This window comes from Diceros bicornis, chromosome 20, assembly GCF_020826845.1.
Source record: "Diceros bicornis minor isolate mBicDic1 chromosome 20, mDicBic1.mat.cur, whole genome shotgun sequence".
NCBI classification, from domain to species: Eukaryota; Metazoa; Chordata; class Mammalia; order Perissodactyla; family Rhinocerotidae; genus Diceros; species Diceros bicornis.
In genome coordinates, this window is record NC_080759.1 from 34661667 (window position 1) to 34679266 (window position 17600).

A 17600-nucleotide genomic window follows, 5' to 3' on the forward strand; every position below is an offset into this window, starting at 1 on the left:
ATCTGGTTGGGCCCAATGCAATCACAAGAGTCCTTATAAATGGAAAATGGAGGAAAAAGAGAGTGTCAGCATGATGTTATGTGAGAGACTCGAGTGGCCATTCCTGGCTTTGAAAATGGGGGAAGAGGGCCATGAGCCAAGGAATGTGGGCAGCCTCTAGAAGCTGGAAAAGGCAAGAAAATGGATTTTCCCCTAGAGTCTCCAGAAAGGAATACAGCTGTGCTAACACCTCCTTAATTTTTAGCCCAGTGAGACTCATCTCAGACTTCTGACCTCCAGAACTGTAAGATAATAAATTTGTGTTGTTTTAAGTCACCAAGTTCATGGGAATTTGTAAGGGCAATAATAGAAAACTAATACATACCCCTTGAAATGTCATGGTGTGTATGTACCAGTCTGAAGTCCTTCAGACTACCAACCCCAGGCCTGTGAGGATCACCTTGCACTGGGGTCCCTGCTTTGACTTGGCCGCTCTGGCCCTGTGCGAGTTTGGATGAGTTGGTATCCCCAACCTTCCACTGAACATATATGATTGGTTGGAAGCCATGGAGAACTAATAAGCCAAATTCCTCCTGAATGGAGTAAGGAGGCCTGTTTCAGCCCAGAGGTGCAAAATCTTGGCTAGATTATCCCAGTAAATAAGGAGGCCTGGCAAGGTCCCTGGTTTGTGGCATTCCCTCAGTGATGTAAAGCTTGGGCCTCTTGAATCAATGCCCTTCCACGGGCAGCCTGTGCAGGCAAACTGGAGAAATACCTTGACATCTTCCTGGGCTCATGTACTTCTCCACTCTCCTGGTTTCCTTTCGGGTGAGTAGAGGTGGGCTAAGAAGGCTGGGGTTGTAAAAGTTGAAAAGCACCAGAGAGAGCGATCTGCAGACCCAAAGGCGCTCACAGTCATTTGGTCCCCTCCCCTCTTTGTAAGACAAACCTCTCCGGGCTGAACTAGCAGATTAGCTCAGACCATTTCCCTTTGAGTGACTTGGCAAAGAGAAAAATTGCCTATTACTCTTCCAAATGGTAGTCCTAGCCTGCCCTGGAAGAGAATCTCAGAGAAGTCTGGCTGGCTGAGGAGTCTTGGAAGAGCAATGTTAGGAAAAGTTTGGGAACTGGGAGGAGAAAGGCAGGAAAGGGGGCAGCACTGAGCTGGGGAGGAAGAGGGAGCAGGGTCCCCTCTGCCCCATCTCTGTGCTCAACATTTTCCGCCTGTATTTCGGCCGGTGAGGGGCTGACCTGGGGGCCTCTCGCTGGGAGTCCCGCCCAGGGCGGCTCTCCCGGGGCTCCCCTATTTGGCCGGCTTGGCCGGGCTCTGGGCGGGGCGGAGGAGCGCGGGGGTGGGAGTCCGGAGGAAGATGCGCGGAGCTGGCTGCGGGGCCGGGCGCGAAGGCAGAGGGGTGGGGATCTGGGGTGGGCTGCGTCCTCCCGCTCTGACCCATTCCACACACCCCGCGGAAAGCTTACTCTGTCAGCTGAATCACTCCCCCTTCAGGAGGAGGGAGGGGAAATAAAGGTAACTAGCCCCTTTCTGCTTAAAAAAAAAAAAAAAAGGCAAGGGAGGCCGTGGGCAGCTTTTCAGCCGCTCTCTCCCCACTCCTGGACCATGCACTCCTGCATCTTCCTGCTCGGCCACAGGCGAGGACTTTATTTCTTCAGCTGAGAGCTAAAACTTGTTGACTTTTCTTCTACCCGACAACTGAATCATGCCATGTGCCCAGAGGAGCTGGCTTGCAAACCTCTCCGTTGTGGCTCAGCTCCTGAGCCTTGGGGTCCTTTGCTATGGGAGACAACCTCAGCCGGGCCCGGTGCACTTCCCCGACAGGAGGCAAGGTTAGTGGCTTTTCTTTATTTCCTTTGAAAACCGTAGTGGTTAAGACGTGAGAGAAGTTAGTTGCTCCCTTTTCTCTTCCCCCACTCGCTGAAATCTGCAAAGCCATTTGGCTGAGTTGTAGGGAAATCTGGGCTGGGAGCTCAGTAACCTGGAATTCAGTGTTTAAGGTGATGAATCCTGCTTTCTTACTGAAAGGCGAGTATCCCGATCTCTTTTACACTGATGATGCTTCAGAGGTACCTGGTAACCACCCACCACCTCTCTCCTTTGTCTCCTCTGAATGCTGCCCCAGTTTGAATCTCCTATTTTTGAGATTCTGATCACGGAAAATGATTTTTAAAAAAAAGTTCCAACTGGCCATTGGCAGTCATTGCAGTGTTTCTAGTTAGTTTTAAACTTCTCGTCTGCGAAGGGGAAATGTATTCCGCCCCCCTGCTGAGTGAGCTTGGCTGTGTTTTGGTTTCCTGGAAAGATTTAGGACTGTGTTTTAAAAATAAAATCCTTTTGGGGAAAATTTACCCCCCATAGGGGCTCACCTTTCCCTGTCCTGCCTTCCCGATCACAGCTGGCTGAGTCTTTTTTTGAATTTCGTGAAACTCATAATGCTCTAGAAAGCACTGGAGGACTTGTGATAGATGTTTCATCATTATTATTATTAGTTTTAAGCCTAACACCCTGAGCAGGGTGGTACTGTTACCTCTGCTTTTTTACTGGCCTTGCAAGGGTCTGAGACCCTTTCCTGTTTGGTGGGGAGTTCATTGTGCCTCTGGGAGAAAACAGTCAGAGCAGCAGGAATGGCCTGTGTGGCTGGAGAATGTTCCATGCGCCAAGACTGCTAAGGCGCTCTATGTGTGTCAGCCCATGACAACAGCTCCTAGGGTGCAGGGACCATTGTTACTGCCTCTGTTTTACAAATGAGGAAGCTAAAGCTTGGAGAGTTTATGGGCCTAGCTAAGGGTGGAGCCAGGTTTTGATCCCAGGTAGCCTGACTCCAGAGGCCGGCCTCTTAGAGTCAAGCAGCATTGCTGCTTATAGCGATAATGGGGACAACACACACACACACACACACACACACACACACACACGTGCGCGTGCACACAGAGCACTGGGTTAGCAACCATTAAGTCCCGTGTTTGCTGGTTGTGCTCAAGTCTTGGGAAGCTTCCATAGTTTTCTGACCTCCTTTAAGCCCCAAGACCACTTGGGTGGCAGACACCACCAGCCTGTCCTTGTTGAGGCTTTCCATGCAGGGTTTTCTGCCTACGTTGCAAAGTTCAAATACCCCTGGAGAGATCACTTAAGAGCTAGCAGAAGCAAGTCCCTTTGCTTTCCTTGAAGGCTGGAGCCTGCAGACGCTGGGGTTGGATGTCAGTCAGCCAGCACCGGCTTGTGTAAACGGTCCAGATACCATCTCCCACCCCCAAGTTTAAAATAGCCAAGACTGTTGTTCTTTGAAAAACGGCCCCTTTGTGAAAAGTCTCTCTTCTGCGGCAGCACAAACAAAGTCTGCGAGCACTTCCCAGGGCATTTGGAGATGATTTGGTTCAGACACACATTCTCTTGGGTTGGTTTTGAGCTCTGCGTGCTCCACATCTTTGTAAGCGAATTCAGCTTAGTGTGGAGCAGACCCACGGGGCCTTGCTTTCTCCTCTCGGGAAAGTGGGAGATGGTTGTTTTCCCTGGTCGCCTTTAGGATTGTGTGCCGAGAGTAGTTGATCTTGAAAAATAGCTGTAAAGTGCACTGAGCTTATTAGTGATGCATAGATATTTAGGTTTTAAAAAAATTTAAGGTTTTAAAAACTTTTTCACGGAAATATTTGTTCTTAACTCACCAGTGGATTTACAAGTAATCAACATTTCATGCAAAGAAGAAATTTCTGAGCAGACTTTCATTTAGAACTAAGTTGAGAGAGAGAGATAGAGAAAGGATGAGGTCAAACTAGTGAGGGAAGGAAATTGTAAGGCTTCCTGGGAATAGGATGACCTGGGTTTTGCCTCTGAATGACCTGCCTGCTGCTTCACAATTAATCACTCTCTCTAGACTTCCATTTCCTCTCACGACATTTTTTAGTTGTATGCAAATTCCGGATATTTAAACTTGCAAATTACTTCAGATAGCATCTCTCCCATCCTTATCTTTGATGAGGAGTGGGAGGCCTAGGTGGTCAGTCTGTTGACTAAATGCCACTTCACCAGAGGGGTGAAGGGGATTGCACAGGGCCCCACAGTTGGAAACACATTCAGAACCTAGATAACCATTAAGGTTCCTTCTAGTTCTAAGTGTCATGTAGAGAGTCAGGATTTTAGACCAGGGAAGGAGCATGGAGATAAATCCAATCCTTTCTGGGATTAGAAGCAGGCATATTTGACAATCTTCTGCCCAGTATTCTTTCCCCAACGCTCAGTTGTGATTTATATGAATGTGTAATGACTTCCACAAGGTTCCCAACCAGGTATCAGAACAATGGGAAATATGAATCTCCCACACATATGGTCTCTCTTCTACAGCCAGTGATATCCCCTTAGGTTCCTTATTCGCTGTACTGTTTTCAGGTCACTGGTCACTTCTACGATCTCTTTTGCTCCTGACAACTCCATGAAATCAACTGGGCAGGCACTGTATCCCGTGTTAGAGATGTGCTCTAGGCTGCACAGGCTTGTGCAAGAATGGAGAGTGTTGCAGTGTGTTTCAAGCCAAGTGTTATCATCATGTATTTCTGCCATTTGCAAAAAATAACTTCTGCAAGGAGGAAATGATTTCAGACATTTTCTTAATGTAAGAAGAGACTTTACAGTTTTGATATTTTATTTGTGTTAATTATAATAAGCAGTTATGGTCTGCTGTTAGTTATCATAGGGTTGTGAGCTAATTCATTATCCTGTGGTGTATTTTACAACTTTGGGGTGATCAACACAATTCTCCACAACATTTTGACATATGTAGTTTTCTGTAATAAAGATACACTTGAAAGGTTACAACAACCCCATGGAAGATGATGAAAATAAGCTTCTGGCTGTTGCGGGAATTTCATTGCCCTTTTTAGTAAGGAGTCTTAGAAATTCAATTGCTTTCTAAGATAGAAATAAATATAAAGAATAAGGATAGATTTAACCTAAACTTTATAAAAACTGGCAGGTAAATATCCTCTCACCTGTCTCCTTTCTTTCTAAGCAGAGGGTAAAAGATCACTTGGTGTTTTGTGTTTTCAAAAGCACTTGTGCCAACAGGCTTCACTCGAAGTTTCTCATGAAATATCATTGAAGTTTGAGGCCAAGGGTTTCAAATCTAATTTTAAACAAGGCAAATCAAAGTATTCGGGGCTTATAACGTGTTTCCATAAGCCCTAGTGCAGATTGTGGTGTAATTACGATGTGTCTCAGCCCCTCCCCACAGTCTTGTTGACACCCCACCTTGACATCTGGTTCTCAGTGGCAGACTTTTGAGAAGCAGTGAGGGCAGAGGTTAGAAGGGTGGGCTCTGGGGTCAGGTTGCCCCAGCACGAATCCTCGCCCCCCTTCATTGTCTTTTTACAGAGGTGGGAGTGAGGGCTAAGATGAGGGACATGTTAATAATACCCACCCTAGAAAACTGTGAGGATTAGACCAGACCAAGTTGGTATACTCTATGCTTGACCATAGAAATGTGCTTGTTGGTGTAATGCTGTGCTTGATCATAGAAATGATAAACATTAGGAGCTGTTATTATATCCTGACATCTTATTTCTCCATCCCTATCATATCCTCTCTGAGCTCTGCTTTCTATTGGTCAAGATTATAGCTAGCTAATCTTCAAACTAAACACCTACTGAGAGGAAGCCAAGGTGAGTGCCGGCTTCTCCCCTATCTCTGCGTGGAGGTTACATGCATGTATGGCCACAGTGATCCTGGTAGCTAAGTTTCTATCTCTAATATCCATAGTAGCTAGTGTTTAGACAGTGAGTGCTATTTATCAAGCACTGTTCTAAATCTATTATGTGTATTAATACGTTGGACCCTCACGACCACCCTAAGAGGTAGATACTATTATCATTATTCCCATCATATAGAGGAAGCAACTGCAGGAGGGTCACCCACGTATACCACACTCTGTATGTGGCCTTCTATTTCTATGCACACCTATGGGCTGACATGGCTTGGCTGCCTCCTTTGCAGTCAAATCAAGAGAGAAAACTGGTCATATCGCCCATTACTCTGCCCGATAAAGAGGCAATCATTATCTCCATTTAGTGCTGAGCACATTGAGGCCTCTTAAGGAAGTCAAGCAGTTCTTTCCTTGTCAGATCATCTCCCCAGGGGCAGTGCTATGGCCTCTCCTCTGTTACACTCTCTGCCAAGTGCAACTTGGCACTTCACACACTTAAGTGTGTGAAGTGTGGTGGCTAAGAACATGGTTTTGAAATAGGAAGCACAAGATTTTAATCCAAGGAATGCTGCCTATTGTCTCTGTGACCTCTCAGACTCAGTATCTTTGTCTATGAAATGAGAGCAATAACAATCTGTATCACAGGGTTGTTGTGAGTATTGAATGAGGAGACGCTTATGGTACCTGGCTCAGAGCAAGTGCTCCTTGAATGGGCACTATGATTATCATCATTATATTCTTATACAGCTGGCTTATGTTGGCTCTCTTAGCAACTCATTAGATCAAAAGCAACTGGGTCAAAATCTGTAAATTTATTTATAGAATTTATTTATAAATCTTTTATTCTTTGGGCAATACGTGCTGGGTCTTGGGCAAACTTTTGTCTCTCATTTTATATTTTCAAAAATCATGTTTAATTCTTTGAGATGTAGCTTCAGAGACAGGCCCTCTAAGGGATATAAGAGCTTCCCTTATAGAAGTCAGCATCTCAACATTGACTACACACAGGGAGTATCGTTGCAAGATATGGCTATACTCAGTTGAATAAGACTTTTTCTGCTCCTAACTTCCCTCCACTGCTCCAACCCTGAAGGAGCCAGAGACATCATTGTGAATAGTAGAAGAAAAGATAAAGATGGAAGAAATTCTGTAGAAGCCAACCTCATCTGCCCCACTCAACCTGACCGTTCCTATCCTGAGATCTGAACTTGGAAGGGCAGTGAAGCTCTGATACTGAATAGGTTCAGATATTCCTTGGGGAGTGGGTGGTACAGAGGACCGAGTCAGTTTGACTCCTAGTTCATGGCACACTAGCATCATTAATTTGTGCAACACCCCTTCCTTTTTTTATTTATTTATCCATTTTTTGTCCCCATTCCGCGATCCCTTTCCTCCTCACAGAAAACCGTTTTATTTCCATATGTAGTTTTTGTTCGCGTATGTTCTGACAAACTTTGTATTATTGTTTTTGTGTACGTGTTTTTCCCATTAATGTAAACGGCTCTGTATTAACCTGTTTTGTTTTTTATTTCTCATTGAGCATTGTTTTTAAGATTTGTCCTCAAACATCAAAATGAGGAGGCAGTGGTGGGGATTTAAATTTAAGTCAAAAGGTGTATGCGTTCTTTTGTGTGGAAGGAGCAAGTCTTCTTGTCTTGCATTTTTAAAGTGGCAATTTTCATATTTTGAGCCCATGCCTCAGATCTTAATATGTTCACTTATCATTTTCTTTTGTGTATATTGTAAAAATAAAAAGGAAACACCCAGGTTCCTTTAAACATTCTTTCCTACATTATGGAACACTTATGCTGTAATCGGTGTGAGGTTTGTCAGAGTGTATATGATGGGTTCGCTGTGTTTTTGCATTTTTCTTCCAAGCTGACTTAACAGGAAGTTCCTGGGGCATTTAAGCTCTTTATAATAAAGAGTGAAGCTCTGTGATTCGTATTAATGAAGTCTGGACTTGCAATGTTCCTGTTCGTCATACTGATGTTGCCACTTTCCTAACAGTATTTCTCATGAATTAATTCTCATCTTAATTTGTCTTTGGTAAAACATCTGACATCCAGAGCTGTGCCTTAGTGTCACCTCAGACTGCTACACGTTATCGAGAAGGAGCTACATGTCAATTCAAGTTCAAGGAATTTAATGTTGACAGTATTTGCGTGGCATACAGGATCTAAACTTCAAGGCAACAGTGGGCTTGTGTAATCAACAAGCTAAAATCTAAGTTCCAAACAGGAGTTCATTTGTCTTGCCACAGACTCAGCAGGGATCTCTCTCAGTTTTATTCTGTGTCTTCTTTTCTTTCAGAGCATTTTATCAACGCCCTGCCAGAATACCACGTGGTGGCTCCTGTCCGAGTAGATGCGAGTGGGCATTTTCTGTCATATGGCTTGTACCATCCTGTTGCCAGCAGGAGGAAGAAGAGAGATCTGGATGGCCCAGAGGACCAGGTGTACTATAGAATTTCACATGAGGAGAAGGACCTGTTTTTTAACTTGACAGTCAATCAGGGATTTCTTTCCAAAAACTACATCGTGGAGAGGAGATATGGGAACCTCTCCCATGTTAAGATGGTGGCTTCCTCAGGCCCCCCCTGCCATCTCAGGGGCACGGTTCTGCAGCAGGGCACCAGAATCGGGACTGCAGCCCTCAGTGCCTGCCATGGACTGGTGAGTGCCTGGGTCCATCGCCTTCCTCCTCCGCCCCTAGGCCCCTACTGTCTTGGCCTGCACACCCATTGCCAATGGGTTCACAGACGCATTGAACACACGCAAATTGAGCACTTGTGATGTCCATGGTCCTGGCCTCCAAGTGTGTTGGGGAGTAAGTGCATGAAATTAAAAGTCGATCAATCTGGGAGGTACAGAGAGTAAGGGCAAGGAGGGTTCGGAGCAGGGAGAACTCCAACCAGGAACAATGGGGAAGGAAGAGGGAGGATTGGAGGTGGATCTTCAACCTCTGAGGCCGCTCTGAGGGTATTGGTGACTGACTCGCTGGCCAGCCCCTTTTGAGTTAGGAAAACCTGGATTTGGACTGAGTGAGAGGCTTACTAGTAATGATAGTGACATCAGCAACTGCTGTGATATAATGGTTGACAATGCGTACTTCATAATCAGACTTCATGTGGGACCTTGGGCTGTCCGTGGATCCTTTTGTGCCTCTGTTTTCTCATCTGCAAAATGGAGATAATGATAGTACCCATCTCAGAGAGCAGAGGTTGGCAAACTCTGGCCCACAGGCCAAATCTGGACTGCCTCTTGTTTCTATAAATGGAGTTTTATTAAAACGCAGATATGCCCACGTGTTTATATGTTGTCTATGGCTACTTTCAAACTACAACAGCAAAGCTGAGTAGTTGGGATAAGGACTGTATGGCCCACGAGGCCCAAAATATTTGCTATTTGGCCTTTACAGAAAAAGTCTGCTGACCCTTGTAGTAGAATATTGTGAAAATTAAATGAATATATATATATGTGTATATATATATATATAAATTTTGGAAGAGTGTTTAGTAGATAATAGACTCTCAATGAATGTTGGCTGCCATAATAATTATTTTTTAGGCACTGGAATGTGTGGTTTATGATGTGGTTTGTGTACATTGTCGTCTTTGCCCCCCTCCATATTTGTTATTTTTTAGCAGATGATGAAGCTTGGAGATGTTGAATAACTTTACTGCACAATTACTTTGAGCCTGAGTCTTTCTACTATTACGTGCTACATCTCAAAATGTGACAAAGCTTATGTTTCAAAATTTAAACCAGCATTGAAAAAAAAACAGTCCTTTAGTTCCCTCTTTCTTCTAGCAGTGACAACAGTGACAGCCCCACCGGCAACTGCATGGCAAACAGTGCTTCGGAATTATGTTGGGGTTTTGTCGTGCTGGAGTAGGAGGCAGGCTCCAGCACTAATGCAGTGTGCTTAGGGAGAGACTGCAGGTGGAGAGAGTCCAGAGTCCTGGGGGCGGTGATGGCAGAGCCTGGGGCATCGGCCTTGGCACCCAGGCTGGGGCTGGTTTGCTGAGCAAAACCACTAGTGGCATTCTCATTCCTACGGAAGGCACTTGTCCTCAATCTTCCCCTCGTTACTGCCAGATTGATGAGAATCCTGCTCTTCGTAATTTAGGATTCTGTTTGTCTTCTACTTGTTTAGTTTGGCTTTGTTAGAATACTGTGTGAAAATTAATGTAAAACGTTGTACGACAGTTTAAATGTACCAAGAAAGTCCAATTTTCTGAAGGACCTCTGGGATGACTCGTTTTGTACAATACAGTAGCCCCCCTTATCCATGGGGGATGTGTTCCAAGACCCCCAGTGGATACCTGAAACCGTGGACTGTACCAAACCCTACATATACTATGTTTTTTCCTAAAAATACATATCTATGGTAAAGTTAAATTTATAAATTAGGCTCAGTAAGAGATTAACAGCAATAACTAACAGCAAAATAGAACAGTTATAACAATGTACTGTAATAATTTTTTCTTTCCTTAATTAAGTTGAAAACTTGCACCTTTTTGCTTAAAGGAAGCACTTTGCGCCTTCTCTTTGGCATATCTGAATTGCCAACATCCCTACTCTTTTGCTTTCGTGACGTTATTAAGTAAAATAAGGGTTACTTGAACACAAGCACTGTGATACCATGACACTTGATCTGATAACCCAGATGGCTACTAACGGGCAGGTAGCGTATACAGCGTGGATACACGCTGGACAAAGGGATGATTCTTGTCCTGGGTGGGGCAGAGTGGGATGGTGAGAGATTTCGTCACACTACTCAAACGGTGGGCAATTTAAAGCTTATGAATTGCTTATTTCTGGAATTTTCCATTTAATGTTTTCGGACTTCAGGTAGCTGAAACCACAGAGAGCGAAACCACAGATAAGGGAGGACTACTGTGAGTGGAAATTCTCGCATTGCCTTTTTCTGTAAATCTGGATTTTCATATTTAGGTATTTATCATTTCCCCCTAATTGGATCATAAAGGACACAAAATCAAGAATGGTGCCCTATTCTTTTCATCTTCTCCCCAGGCCTCATACAGTGCTCGGCTGAACTGGGGGATATCTCCTAGCTCCACGGTCCTCACCCTCTGGGCTTGCTCTGGATTCACATCACATTTTCCCTTTGCAATCCCTGCTCTCATTTCTATGAGACAACTCTGGAAGCATCAGTGACACCTGATCCTCTATGACTAGGGGAGCAGAAGAAAGAGCCCCTGTTCTGGAAGGACAGGCACATAGGAATGAAGTGATCTATGAGACAAACATGCAAAGGCCACACTATGCCAAAGAACACTGGTGTGAGAACCCACATCTATTCATTACATGCAAATCATTATCATGCTCATAAAATTGTAGGAAGTTTAAATGCAGGTACCTTTCCGTGGGCTAAGCAGTGTGGCCCGTGACCCTGTAGCACCAGCATCAACTGGGAGCCATTTAAAAAGGCAAATTCATGGGCTTTACTTTAGACCTAGTATCTCAGAATCTCTGAGGTGGCCAGAAACCTGAGTGTGTTTTAATAGCTTTATTGAGATATAATTCACATAGATACAATTTACCCACTTAAAGGGTAAAATTCAATGACTTTAAATATATTCCAGAGTTGTGCAACCATCACCACAATAAATTCTAGAACATTCTCATTAGCTCCAGAGGAAACCCTTTAGCAGTCACCCTCCAATCCCCCCATCTCCTTGGGAACCACTGATCTGCTTTTGGTCTCTGTTATGTGCCTCTCGGGAGCCTTTGCTTTAATAGGATTTCCAGGCGATTCTGATGCTCACTGATGTTTGAGAAGCGCTAGACTACAGCAGTCATTCTTAACCCTGGCTGAACATTAGGATCAACTGGGAGCTTTAAACAAGTACCCGTGCCCCAACTCCACCTCCTAGATGTTCTGATTTAACTGGTCTGAGGGTGGAGCCCAGGCATCAGTATTTTTTAAAGCTCCCTAAGAGATTCTATCGTGCAGTAGGTGTTGCCAACCACCATATTAGTGTGAGTGGGTATTAAGTAGCAGTATTAGCCAATTTTACTCTAAAGTAGCAGCTCTCTCCAGGTGATTCCAGCGTGTAGCTAGGGCTGAGAACTGCTGCTCTCAATTGCTCCCTACTTTCATCTTCTGTTTTCTAGGGGAAATTGCATACTTTTTTTTTTTTTTTTAATTTTATTTATTTATTTATTTTCCCCCAAAGCCCCAGTGGATAGTTGTGTGTCATAGCTGCACATCCTTCTAGTTGCTGTATGTGGGACGCGGCCTCAGCATGGCCGGAGAAGCGGTACATCGGTGTGCGACCGGGATCCAAACCCGGGCTGCCAGCAGCGGAGCGCGCGCACTTAACCGCTAAGCCACTGGGCCGGCCTGGAAATTGCATACTGTTTAGCATTATTCCAGGCTTGGGAATAGAATATTGGGACCTTTTCAATTTCAAATAGCCCCAGGGAGCAGTGAGAACCACCCTGTGGGCATTTTCAGATGCAGGTCTCAGATTCATACTAGGTACAAGAGCACGAGGAAGCAAATTTTAAGTAATGGACTTGTGTGGTAGCCAAGATGATGGAAAAGTTTTAGATCCAAATCGTTAAATACACTTGCCAGAAGAACCAATCCACTGGAATTATTTTGGAGCCTTTCACACATAATTGGACAATTAATGGATGGTTATAAGAAAAGGCACCAAAAGCCAAATGAGTTTCTTTCCTTTCTGTGAGCACACAAGCTGGCTGGCTTCAAGTTCACTTGCTCAGGTGCTCCTCTAGAGTGGTCTTAGTCAAAAGGACAGTGGTTGGACTTGTGTCTGATTTCTCCTGATCACCTGTCTGGGATCTGACCTCCAGGATACTTATTTTTCCTTTCACCTAGGGATGACCCCACACTCAGATTCACAGGATGGCAGGGTTAGGGTATACTGGCTCTAAGCCTCCAACCTCCTAGGGACAGAGCTGGCATTTGGGAAGGCTTTCTGAGGAAGGAAACTCTCATGTGGAGCAGGCCATCTGCGTCTCATTCCTATGGCTCAGGGCTGGCATATTCTTTGCTTCAGATGTGGTCATCCTAATCTTGAGGGCTGTGTTCTCTTGGAGTTGTCTATAATTTGAGGTTCATTTAGTCTCCCTTGGAGCAGACTCAGATGGTGGCAAACTGAAAACCCAGGAAAGGTCACACGTGACAAGCTGTGACAACCTCCTCCTCCATTTAATATCCTCTCACACGACTCTGGTCCTCTCCTCTTGGAGGCTGCTTTCAGACTGAGTCAGCCCACGTCCCCAGCACAGCAGCTCTTTCTCTGTCGTCTCCATCATTTCACGACCCTTTCTCCCTCAACACTTTTATAACGTTGAAGTTATGGAATTTGTTTCTTTTGAACAGTTTAGTTGATTTGCTCCATTCTAAGTTCTTTGATGGGGAAACTATGTTCTTTAATCAATTAGACTCAGAATTCATCCTCAGTGGGAGTTGTCACCTGTGAGAATCCCAGTGGGGTGGCTTTGGGTTGCTGTTGCCAGAGGCCCTATAGGATTTGTTTCAGGCTAGTTTGTTGTTAGTATTTCTGTTTAAATTTCTGCACTGGGAGGAATGTACAAAATGTTAGACTTCACACTTATGCATGATAGAGGGGTTCTCACTCTTCATAGGGTACCCCCCCTTCCACCAAGGGCTTGGTCTAGGCACCCACCACCTGGACTGTATACCTGAGTCAGTAAACAAATGTTTTTAAATTCTTTTTCAGAGTCAGGGACAGTATTTCTCAGCTCAGGTTTTGTTAAAATGAATACGGTTCTTGGCTCCATCCTAAACCCTAGCCTCGCTTCCAGCCCTTGCTGGGGAATTAAATCCTTAACTCGAATCTGAATAGCTGGTCAAGGCTCTCTCGAGGGCCATTCAGCTTCAACTCCCACTCAACTCTATTTCCCTTTCCCTTTTGGCATGCTGAGATTTCTCTTCTTGTTTTGAGCTCAACTATGGATTAAAATTTTGAAAGAGGTATTATTTTTAGTTTTTTTAAGTTAAACTTTTTATTTTGAGATAGTTGTAGATTCATATGCAGTTGTGAGAACTAATACAGACAGGTTCCATGTACCCTTTACCCAGTTCACCCCCATTGGTAACATCTTGCAAAATATCACAGCCAGGATTTTGACATTGATACAGTCAAGACACCCAGCATTTCCATCACAACAATTGCTTATGTTGTCCTTTTATAGCCACACCCATTTCCTTCCTGCCCCATCCCCTCTTTATGTTTACATTTTATGTTTATGTTCATGATCCATTTTGAGTTAATTTTTGTATAAAGTATGAGACTTAGGGAGAGGTTCATTCCCTTTCTTTTTTTTCCTTTTCTCTTCCTTCCTTCTTTCCTTCCTTCCTTCCTTCCTCCCTCCCTCCCATCCCTTCCCTTCCCTTCTCTTCCCTTCCCTCTTTCCCTTCTCCTTTTCTCTCTGTCTCTCTCTCTCTCTCTTTCTTTCCTTTCTCTTCTCTCTCTTTGTTTCTCTTTCTCTTTCTCTCCCTTCCTCCCTCCCTCTCTTTCTCTTCCTTCCTTCTTTCTTTTCCTTCTTCCTTTTTTCCCTTCCTCCCTCACTCCCTTCCTTCCTTCCTTTTCTTTCTTTCTTTTTTTCTTTTGCCTATGGATGTCCAATTGCTCAGCACCATTTTTTATGAAAGCTACCTGTCCTCCATTGAATTGCTTTTTCACCTGTCAAAAATCAGTCGGGTATGTTTTTGGGAGTCTATTTCTGAGTTTTATGTTCTATTCCACTAATAGAATCTTCATTACTGTAGCTATATAATTAGTTTTGAAATTGCGTAGACTGATTCCTCCCATTTTATTCTTTTTCAAAATTGTTTTGATAATTCTAGTTTCTTTGCCTTTCTATATAAATTTTAGAATAATATGACTACAAAAAACTTGCTGGGATTTTGATAGGAATTGTATTAAATCTATATATTAATTCGGGAGAATTGACATTTGCTATGTTTAGTCTCCCAATCCATGAACATGGTAGGTGTCTTCCAGTTCTGCCCATAAGACCTATCTAGGTTGACTGGTGGAACTGAGAGGTCCATGATGCTTGGTCCTCCCTCCTTCCAAAGGTGAGAATTATATAGCCACCTTGGGAGGAATTCTCAATCCCACTGTGATGACATTTCTCATAGGGGAGCTCCCAGCCCATTACTCTTGTATGTATCACCCATTGGGTGGGCTCTCCTTGTGGGCTGGCAGGCCTATCCCTCCTATGGGGTAGTTGGGGTGAGTAGAGAATGAGGCTCTTAAATAGACTCCAATAATTGCCTTGTATTTTTTTTTTTCTTCTCTGGGTCAGAGGATTTTTGGGGGGAAAAATTAGAGAAACCATTTTGCAAATTTGTTCCCTTTGTTTATTCACTCATTTATTCTTGAAATACTTTGTTTGGAGAGTTTTCTGATTCTAAATTAGTCTGGTAGAATGATAACAATTTCTTCTGTGCTGACCCTCACTGGGTCCCCCATTGCTGAAAGATGGGGGCTGGTGAGATGACCACGTTTTATTCACAGGTGAGATTTGGCTCATCGATTCAGGGCATGTTTGGAGAAGAGTCTGCTCTGGTGTAATCTATGTTCCTAAGCCTTGTTAGTATGATCTATGATTTCTTTTTGGTCTGAAGAACTTCAGTGCCCTTTTCATTTGACTCTCTTTTTATAGGCTTTTTTTAATGCCTATTAAAACTCCAACCTTATTCTGCTTTATTTTATTATTTATTTTTGTGAGGAAGATCAACCCTGAGCTAGCATCCATGCCAATCCTCCTCTTTTTTTTGCTGAGGAAGACTGGCCCTGAGCTAACATCCGTGCTGATCTTCCTCCACTTTATGTGGGACGCCGCCACAGCATGGCCTGACAAGTGGTGTGTTGGCGTGCACCCGGGATCTGAACCCGGGCCGCCAGCAGCGAAGCACACATGCTTAACTGCTACGCCACGGGGCCGGCCCCTCTATAGGCTTTTAAGTGTGCAACCTGTCTGGAAAGTTGTAGCAAGAACTTTTTTTTTAGTGACTGCCTTAACCTTGACATGCCCCTTGCAAACTATTCCTACTTGGAAAATATGGATAATCACATTAGTCAGCCCTGATTACCTTGCATCATTGTTGTAGATAACAGCTTCAAATACTTTAGAAGAGTACTCCAGTTCTCTTGGTGGGTTAGGAAAAGTAGCTGAATCCCTTCACCCACATTGTTGGGACACCTCATCAAAACTGCTCTTGTCAAGTCATCGACGAACTTCGTGTTGTCAGTGGGTGCCTCTCTGTTTTCATGGTGCTTGATGTCTCAGCCATTTGGCACAATTAGTTATTCCTATTTTTAAGTATTTTTTTCTCTTGGCTTAAGTGACACCACATTATTATGGTTTTTCTCCTACTTACTGCACTGATAGTTATGTGTCAAGTCCTTTGCTCATTTCCCTACCTTGTGTCTTGTGGTTTTGTCTGTGGACCCCCTCTTCCTTAACTTGACACTTTTATTAGGTGATCTTGACCAGTCCCAAATACTGTCTACTTATCTATCTGTCAGTCCATCTGTCCATCCATCCATCTGTCCATCATCTATCTATCATCATCATCTATTGTCTATCTATCTATCTATCGATCTATCTACCTATCTAATCATTTGTCTATCATCTATATGTTATCGGTATCATCTATCTCTATCTCTGTATATGTATGTGAATAACTGCTAAATATGTATATCTAACTCTGACATTTCCTTGGAACTTCAGCTATCTATTTTCCATTTCCAAATGTATGCCTGATAAGAATCTCAAATTTAACAGGTTCAAAGCAACAGTCTTAATTCCCTCCTCCTGCAGTCTTACCCACTGCTGTACGTGTCAAGTCCATTCTTCCAGCTGCCCAGGTCAAAACCTGTGGAATGATCCTATCATCAACTCCTCTCTTTCTCTCACACTCTGTATCTGTTCTTATCAGCAAATTCTGTCAGCTTTTCCTTCAAAATATGTTCAGAATTTATGAATTTTGTCACTTCCACAGCTAACATCATAGTACAGTTATTCTCAGTGGGGGTGGTTTGGCCCTCCAGGGGACATTTGGCAACATCTGGAGACATTTTTGGTTGTCACAACTGGGGAAGGGGGATTGCTTCTGTCACGTAGTGAGTAGAGGCCAAGGATGCTGCTAACCTTCCGACAATGCACAGAACAGCCCTCTACAACAAAGGATTATATGGTCCAAAACGTCAGTAGTTGTGAGGTTGAGAAGCCCTGCCCTAGTCCTAGTTGCCATCCTCTCTCCTGTGGACCATTGCATTGCCCTCCCAAGTGGTTCCTCTGCTTTCTCTCTTAATTCCCTGCAAGCCATTTCTCACATAATGGCCAGACTGGACTTCTAAATACATTTATAGAACAGTGCACTCTTCTACTTAAAATCTTCTACTGCTTTCCTTTTACAGTAGAATGAGATCTGAATGCCTTACCCTGGCTTCCAAGGCTCGCTCTCATCTGGTCACTGCCCACCTCCCTGCCCTCCTCTCACACATATTGCCCCCCTGCACAGCACTCCAGCCACACTGAACTTCTCTCTGTTTTTCAGATGTACCAAGCACACTCTGGCCTCATTGCCTTTGCACGCATTGTTCCCTCTGCCTAGAACACTCTTTCCCCAGATTCTGCATAGCTGCTCCTTCTTGTGATTCAGATCTCAGCTTGTGATCTTCCCTGACCACTCAATCTAAAGTAAACTTCTCTAGTATTCTATCACATTGACTATTTTATTTTTAAAAAGAACCTTCCGTACCTGATATTTTCTTTTCTTTTTTGCTTAACTTTTCTTTCCCTCACCCTGTCTTGTTTACACATGTGTAGCTATGTTCTATAATAAAACACTCAGAAAATATAGGTTGAATGGATG

The 17600-nt window shown here is 43.9% G+C and overlaps 1 protein-coding gene across 2 annotated transcripts in view; it reads left to right on the plus strand.

The window, feature by feature from the left end:
• Window positions 1-1437: 1437 nt before the first annotated feature.
• ADAMTS12 (ADAM metallopeptidase with thrombospondin type 1 motif 12) overlaps window positions 1438-17600 on the plus strand; it is a 315991-nt gene continuing 299828 nt past the window's right edge. For both annotated transcript variants that reach the window (XM_058564273.1, XM_058564274.1), the window contains exons 1-2: window positions 1438-1824; window positions 8001-8362. In XM_058564273.1, coding sequence (XP_058420256.1) covers window positions 1698-1824; window positions 8001-8362 — 489 coding nt within the window. In that variant the 5' untranslated portion in view covers window positions 1438-1697. The remainder of the gene's footprint in view (window positions 1825-8000; window positions 8363-17600) is intronic.